Here is an 8,458-nt window from a genome sequence, read left to right on the forward strand (position 1 = left end):
CTTTTTGAGGCCGTTTTTTTTTATACGCGGGCCTGTTTAACAGACCCTCTTAGTTTTCATAATGGAATCTACTCACAATTTTGCTGGAAACTTATGAGCAACATCCTTGTGAATGGTTCACTTTATGAAAATATCGAATATCGTGCCAACTGAAATATGAGTGGGGCTGTCTGCAGCACATTCAGTTGTAGAACACCATAAACGAGAGGTTCAGTTGAGTCTCTCGTGAAAACAAAGTTGATTTGCAAATGAGTGGATTTCTCGCAATCAGTTCACTTCAGGTTCAAGTAGAACATAATGTTCACGGATACTCGGAAACTACGTTTACCTGACGAGCTCTAAGAGAGGCAAAACCAGTCGCGGGCTGCCGAAGAATTTTCACCAACCTTATGAGTAGTGTATTGCGTCAATATGTCAACCGATTTTTCGACCCTATAAGTTTGTTCCTGTCACTCAGTGTGGCTTATCGAGAAGCTGGTGGATTGTTACGGGAGTATATCCCAACCGGTTTAAATGTATGGAATTGTTCTAACATAATGGAACTTAAAACAGCCACACTTTCAATTCGACAGCGTTGGAGTTTAATCGCCATGTCGCTTCCTGACTTCCATATCCAAGTAGGTGGCAACTGTCAATCCAACTGGGTTAGCCATTCAATACTTTCATTCGACACCTTCAAAGCTTAGCTTCCTCACATTTTGGCTGTTTCTACTCATGCGGTCGGAAAACATGGCAAAGATTCTCCTACATGAAATCATCTGGCATACCTCAGTTTTTGTCACTTGCCACGGTAAAGCTTTGGATAAACCTAAGGCTAAGCTCAAAAAGTGTTAGTACAAATTCCGCGCGAAAAACTCTCCATCATGCCCAAGAACTGGTTCGTTTGCTCTGCCACGTTGCACAGATGGATCTTGCTAAGCAGGCTATCGTCGGGCGGGTATCATAAGGGCAAAGAGTTGACAGCAGCTGTTGTGATTTTCTCGAACTGACCGGATGCTTCATCTTTTGCCAGGTAATCTGGATGTATGCAGCTACCCAAAATCTTGGTTTATCTCCCACTTCTACCTTTTTATTTGCACGTACAAAAGATCGCGTTTGAATATCTGGAGTTCTGTAGTAGCACCTTATGCGTTTTAGGTTCACACCTTACCCTACTAGAATTAACACCAAACGGTTGTCACCCCAAATGTTGACAGGTAGAATCGGACATCTTTTGAATTATATTTAATAAAAGTTCTGTTGCAGCCTCTAAAATGAATGTGGCTATAAAGTCCAGGCATAGCCTGTACCATAAATACCAAAGTAGTCCGATTTACCATGATGAATTGCACCATTTAGCTAAGACATCTGACATCTTCACACGATACGATCAACCACGTTTCCCCTTGTGTATCGTGTATTTATGGGCGGCACACTGGAGCGGATAGCGCAGGACTGATTGAACGGTTAGTGTGGGAACAAAGTTGGGTAGAGTAACAATAGCACTGAAATCTAATTTGGGAAGTTACGAAGAAATTTCAGCTGAACACAAATCTCTCCAATACTCGTTTTGTTTGCGCCTCTAGGCATGAACTTCGTGAACTTTCTACGTCAGGTATGACTAGTTCACTCAGTCTGAAAAATTGTGGATCGTGTACTTATGGGCGGCGGTTCGGTTTGCCGATGCACACTGGAGTGGATAAAGCAGGATCGATTGAACGGTTGGTGTGGAAAAAATATGAATAGGGTAACAGTGGGCTAATATCCACTGACCCCGTGACAGCAATGTCTCTGAATACATCCGCTAATTGATGTAATGCAACTGTGATATCCTAAACTCGCCGTAGACATGTACTAGATGAGCATATATTGAGGCCGCGCATTGTTCATTCTGTGTTTTCCTGCGGTTAAAGCGCATTGTGGCACTTTGTCACACAGGGTGCGCGACCACAAAAGTGAGTAAGCGTTTCGACTGGCTTCACTGGTTGAGATGGCGCGACGGCCTACGGCAATGTGTTTACCCACTTCCGCAGCAGAACCTTGGGGCTTGAACAGACAAACGGCATAGCAAAGCACATGTTGGTGTTAGATTCATTAGCAAATTTGAAATGTGAAATACGGATCAACGTCATAGTAGATGAGTGCTGATAGAAATTACTTTGTAAAGGACGGTGTTTCATCGAAGTTCCTGGTCACCTGCAGTATGCTTTAGATAGCTGACAAACAAGTGGAGGTGAAAATCATATAAAATTTGAGATTCCAGTTCAATCTGGAAATCTAGCAAAGTAAAACCAAGCAGTAAGAATCATGGTATCGTTCTGCCAGCTTTGCAACATCTATTTCTGTTGGCGTTCATAGTTTATCGACATGAACGCATTAGGCTCCCACAATGTTCTCCGGTGGAAATTGCTCAGTGCTCCATGTACATTTGATGGGTTACTTCGGCGACTGCCTAGATTAAGATGCAGAGGGGAAAATTCAGCAGAAGCAAGACGGGAGTGTTAGCAGCTTGGTTATGAACTGCGAGAGTTGAAGCGCTTACATATTTTGAGCAGAGTTTGAGAGTTTTAAAGAAGAAATCCAACATGCCTTAGATGTGAGCGTTTTGCCATAGAACAAAGAGGTCGCCTCAGCAGAACGTTGGAGTTTGATATTTTTGCAATATTGGGCCAGACATACAAAGCTGGCTGGTACTACCTGAGGGGACGTCAAAACATGATATATTTTGTGGGCAACAGCACTGCATTATACAAAGGCAAACATCTGAGTGCGCTGAAATTTTGTGAGATTGATGTTTTGACAGATCCCTCCGGACCTTTGATCTTCATGCATATGGAACATATGTTGGGGTCGCAAACTCCTTTCATGACACTGCAAGCCATGCGACATGTTTGCGACGAAGTTTAATGGTAATGCTTTTTTCGGATGGCTAGCGTTGTGACAACGTTCTTTATTTTCTGTAGGCGTTTTTCAAACCAAGTGCATAGGTCTTTGGAATTTCTACTATGCAACTACATCGGGATTAACTTAAACCACAATGTGCCAGGCTATCTGATCGCGACTGTCGACAAATCCACCGAATTTTAAACTGTTCTGTGGCCCTATCATCATTCTTCGGATAACTCCGTCACTATAAACTGTCTGCAGTACTCTGCCAGCCAGGCTTGGGATCCGTTGTAGCTTAGAAGAAATGTCGGGAAACCATTTATTTATTGGGATTCTGAGGCATCATAAAGATGCAAAGTGTTCTCTAAAGCTCTCAGGTTGCGATCCTGGCATCTTCTGCAATAATGGCTATTATCAGGTTGATGAATCAGGAGGCGGCGAAAACATGTATTACGGACAAGGGCTAAATGCAGACTCAGTGAAAGATTCATCGTGAAATTCTGCGTAAGCCGGATGGTTTGTGTCTACCAAATATGAAGAAAGTTACTATTTTAGAGAACCTGTGGTCAGGCTGTAAACAAATGAGCCATGGTCTGCCGGGTGCAAGGCGTTTCATCATGTAAGTTTTGATCTCACAAACTGACAAGTTCAACTACTGTCGTGTTTTGGGTTAAATAGCAGGTGGCCATTCTCACCGACGATTAGAGACACTATTTCAGGGTAACATGCTGTATCCATTAACAGTGTTACATTCCTAGTCTGATAAACTTACTTTAGGTGATTTTATCCCCCAACTCCGGTCTCAACGCTTCGAATCAATGGCATCAACACGTTTGGGCTTTGCATTCGAAGCCTCGTAATCATATCAAGACTAGTAGAGGAAATATAATCAAGAGAAGGGACAATTCTGAAAACTGTCGTGGTGATAGAGAATCTAAGCGAAAGTTTGATCTGTATGAATCGGTGATCCGCATGTTTGCTACGAGCCGGCAGTTATCAATACTTTGGGAGCTTTGTGTGGCTAATCTGTCTGATTTTATCAACTTTGAGAGGTAAGACAAAAGCCTTTGGCGCAATGACTATTGGAAGGTTAGCTTTCTGATGTCAACATTGGATTAAGTTCGCTTTGGAATCAAATTAGAGCCTAGGGACTAGTGAAGAAGCAATCTATTGGGGACGGGCGAAGTCGCACTGGTGACTGTCGTGATACTCCGAGACATCAAGTTTTGTGGTATGACCTAAGGCCTAACAGCAGACCGAATTTACAGACACAAACGGCTTTGTCGGCAGACAAGAATCAAGACTAGTTCTGCCTCCTGTTGTGCAGAGTACTACGTTTATCTTTCCAACTGTCCTTTTGGATGCCACAAGGGAATGTACAAGTTTTTATGCTGGATGAAAATTCAGGTGACTGATAAAAAAACATTAACCAGCTGCAAGACCATTCTGGCTTATTGCAGATATTTATAACTACCATGCGTCGTGTTGTACTGGGCCCACCTGCAGTAGCCAGTCCATTTGTTCCAGGAACTGAAGATGTAAGTTTGAGAATCAGGCACGTTTTATGCATGTTACAACCTCACCATTGCTTTTCTTTTCACTTTCATTCTAATCCACTTGGGAACTGCGTATTCTTTGATGGCAAGCGTTCCATCTAAAACATTGATGCTTACCAGGATGAGGCATATTTGCTCAATGGTCTCCTAGAGAACTGTGGTCTGGATTACTAGTTTTTGTTTGAGCAGATTGTGTCGAATTATTGTGTCGGATGATCGTGTTCATCTGAATGGGACCTCACCGTTAAAGGCTGTCAGCAGGATCCAGTGAGAATACACGACTCTTTCTTGTAGGGTATCTTGCTTACATACCTTGAGAATAAAAGATGAATGACATGGGGAGGCTGTTATGTGGCTGGATCTAGATAAGAATAACTCATGTGATACAGTGTATTCAGACGGTCACTTAGGAGCTCGTGAACCAATGCGAAAGAGGTAGATCAAACAAAGTGCCCGGTTGGAGTTACTATAACAGTAATGCTGAGGATGGATGGACCCAAGCTAGCCAAATCCATGCAGTATAAGATGTTTGAAATACTGAGTCACACTTGGTACATTAGCAAAGAGAAGCTACGCCTCGATCACAGAAAGATCATACAGGGTCATGGGATATCACCTTAGGGGAACGGTTAGAGGCCTCTCACAGTGGATGCGTTTCATCATATTGAAGAAGTTGGGGAGCAGCAACATTGGACGCAATCCTTCTTAAGGATGCAGGATAGATTATGCCGGCGAATTGTTTGTTCATCCTGTGTACCAAAGTATGCTCACAAAAGGAGCTACTGGGCAGGTTGACCCAATTCATAGTCTACGCATATTTTCATCCCCCAATACAGTAAAAATAACAAATTCAGCGCAGCTGTGTGACGGAAGCACATCTACCACAGAAATGATCTTACGCATTCACAAAAGATTCCGGTCACATTTGTATACTTCGAACATTTAATCAGCACTTCAAGGCGTAGTTGTGCCTGGAGGTTGTTCTCGTCCAAATTTAGGCAAACCAGTGCGTGCCTCGCTTTGCCTCATCTGACGCTCACGTTACGCTATGACATTTACTGTCTATAGATCGAATCACTCCTGAATTTACAACGCTCGACCACTAGTAAACAATGTATTCTAACTCGGATGCAACGGTACGCCAATTGTCTCCATCTTTTCCTAAGGTAAACTACTCACAAGGTCCCCAAATAGAGCTTGAAAACCCACGAGTGGTTTCGCTCTTTTTAAGGCTCTTCAGGTGAGCACCGTCCACGAGTTTGTGTCAACCTTATGTGCATGCAATATTGATATTCAAACGAGTGTTCGTCGGGATCCGTCTAATTTAGATTTAAGTATAATTTGGAGTTTGCGGGAACTTAAGGACTGTGCCTACCCGGTGAGCCCCAAGAAGGGAGCCACCGATCGTGGACTGTCGAATACTTTTCAGAAAGCTTGTGAGTAGCTTCCTCCATGAAACTATACTGCGATATCTTGAATATCATTCCAAATGGTGTATGAGGCGGCCTTTGTGCAGCGCATTGGGTTAAAGAACACAGTAAATGAGAAATTCAGTCGAGTCTCCCTTAAACACTCAGTTGATGTGCAAATGGAAAACCAGAATCAGACGTATGCTACTTTAATTTACACTGTGAGAAACAGGATGACTTGCATCACGTTTCAAACATAGTACCGAAGCTGTCATCAAGTTGATGAGCGTTGTTCCGTAATTCGGCTGAATACATTGCTGTTGAAATTGATAGGACCTGCTCAAGGTCAAAATCGTTGTACTCACTCTTACCAACACTTGGAGGCTCTTCCCTTAAATTTCATATACCCAAAGATTTTCTACCAGTCTTGGGTTTTGTGGAAATCTGGTTTACAAAAATTCAGCTGGAATTCATAAAAGTTTCCTCGCACGTTAGTCAGTTGGTTAATAATGGCATGTTCTGCACCCGCCACCTGTGACTTGGCTCAGGATATGACTGTCAGTGCACATCAATTAAACGTACCTCACCAACCCAACGGCACAAAGAAGTGCGGTCAAATAGGTCAAATGGATTTCTATGGGAGCAGTCTTCTGTAGCCCTTAAGAATGCTAACATGCCATAGCTGGATTCGGCGTGAGGGTGGGCTGGGTCTCCCATGTAGAACAAATCAATGGCAAGTGAGCGCATTTCGTGGATAACATTACTCCTTTTAAAGTGTTAACCTGCAAGCAATTCATAGAATGTAAGACCCAAAGAATCTCGATGCTACATTTGTCACAAATCTTTGGTAGATCAATCCCCATGACCTGTGAACTTCTCCTAACACAAAGCCTGATTTCCTGATGACTTATCGCATCAGAAAGGCGCGAGCTAATATGTCTTCTCATCTCCTAAAATGGGTGTTTCTTGGCACTGCCGGTAAACAGGAAGACTTTCATAAGGAGGAATCCCGCGAATGATCTTGGCAATACTTACTTGAACTAAATATGTACTCCTATGCAGCGAGAGTCCTTTGTGCCGCCGCCATTTTGCCTCATGCTGCATATCAATTTTAGCCTGACAAATGTCTATTTATCTACAGCTTCTGAGAAACTGGTCCTGGAGGATTGTTCCGCTACGACTCATTGGAACCATGGCTTCGCTCTATCGGAATCCGTGAATACAACCGCTGAATTGTCAGTGAAATAGTGTCAGACAACCACGATTCAGTGATAGCAAGGTCAGCCGACTTACAAGTAGCAAATAACAAAGTATACTTCCAGGGCTTCGTAGTCGATTACTATTGTAATTGGTCTATATCACCAAGGGGTTTCCGCTAACGGTACATAAAATTAGCCAGAACTGTTGCTTGTGACATTAAGGTGAGCCATCCAAAATCGTTCCATTCCAAAATGCTGAACACATGTATCGTTAAGGCGTTTTTCTCTGCTTTTCGTAAGTGCATCGGTGTACACTACAGAGATTTAGCTTTCATTGTGCCTGTCTTTTCTCGAAAATTCTTAATTGTCCCTCCATCATTTCATTTTTAGTCACGTTGGGCTTTTGTATCCAAATAAAAGAAGACAACCCAAGAATGGTCAAATGCTTTAGTGAGTATCCCGGAACCTTTTACAGAAAATTCCATTTGACGGCTTTCTACAAGTCCATTGTTGTATTTTCAAAAACATATTGTTGTTGAGCTTACCTGATTACGCGAAAGTTTGCAATGCCTCCCTTAAAATTATCTCTCTAGATGTAGTTATCGATACCTCACCTTTTTCACTTTAGCTGAATGCACAAATAAATGGAGTGATTGTCCACGTAAGTCCCTGCAACCAGGAGTGGTGAAACTAGACGATCAGTATTTAAAAAACCACCAACTGCCTATTCATATAGCAATTTTTGGTAATTTGTTGAAATATTGGTGAAAGGAGAAATATTGGGGAAGAAGGCCTTTGCTGTGGAGTTATTTATTCGGAAATGCCAACTGACCAGTTACAGACCATTGAACAGGGAAGCAAAACAAAACACTGCATCTTAGATCCAAAAACTGGACACAGATCTTCTCCCGAACGAGTCTTCTTAGAGATTCGATGCCTCCACCCATCCGTTGGTCAAATCCAAGCAAATGGTTCCAAGTGGCTCCACGGATTCCGCAAAAGGTCTCACTTTTTCTATAGAGGCAAAGCAAAATTCTACGAACAACATGCTACTCGCGTGCCTCCCCATCAGTGATCTCACCGTTACACCAGTAATGCAATAAATATATTAGAGCTGCTTCTTAAATGGGCGATATGTGCGGACGGAATTACTTAGAAACTGAAAATACTACAAACATATGCAACACCAGGGAACAAAAGAGTAGATTGTGTGAGAGCTGTGGAAACTCCCAATTGGGTAAGACTCCCGTGATAGATGTTCATCCGAAGGATTGTGCTAATGATACCATCGGGACGCATGTCAATCAGGCTGATTTTTTCGAACTCTTAAAACGGAGAATGCATGGCTAAATGGAGTTGTGGCTCACACGGCTCTGCGCTGACGCTAGGGCACATTTATTATGGCAACACACGCCGAACTATTTTCCTG

General features: G+C 42.7%; 1 protein-coding gene across 1 annotated transcript in view; it reads left to right on the forward strand.

The window, feature by feature from the left end:
- T265_08428 (hypothetical protein) overlaps positions 1–8,458 on the forward strand; it is a gene marked incomplete at both ends in the record, with an annotated part of 28,527 nt that overhangs the window by 2,479 nt on the left and 17,590 nt on the right. The window contains 2 exons of the mRNA XM_009174227.1: positions 4,326–4,403; positions 5,662–5,857. Of these exons, the coding sequence (XP_009172491.1) occupies positions 4,326–4,403; positions 5,662–5,857 (274 nt within the window). The remainder of the gene's footprint in view (positions 1–4,325; positions 4,404–5,661; positions 5,858–8,458) is intronic.

This window comes from Opisthorchis viverrini, assembly GCF_000715545.1.
Source record: "Opisthorchis viverrini unplaced genomic scaffold opera_v5_220, whole genome shotgun sequence".
Classification (NCBI taxonomy): Eukaryota; Metazoa; Platyhelminthes; class Trematoda; order Opisthorchiida; family Opisthorchiidae; genus Opisthorchis; species Opisthorchis viverrini.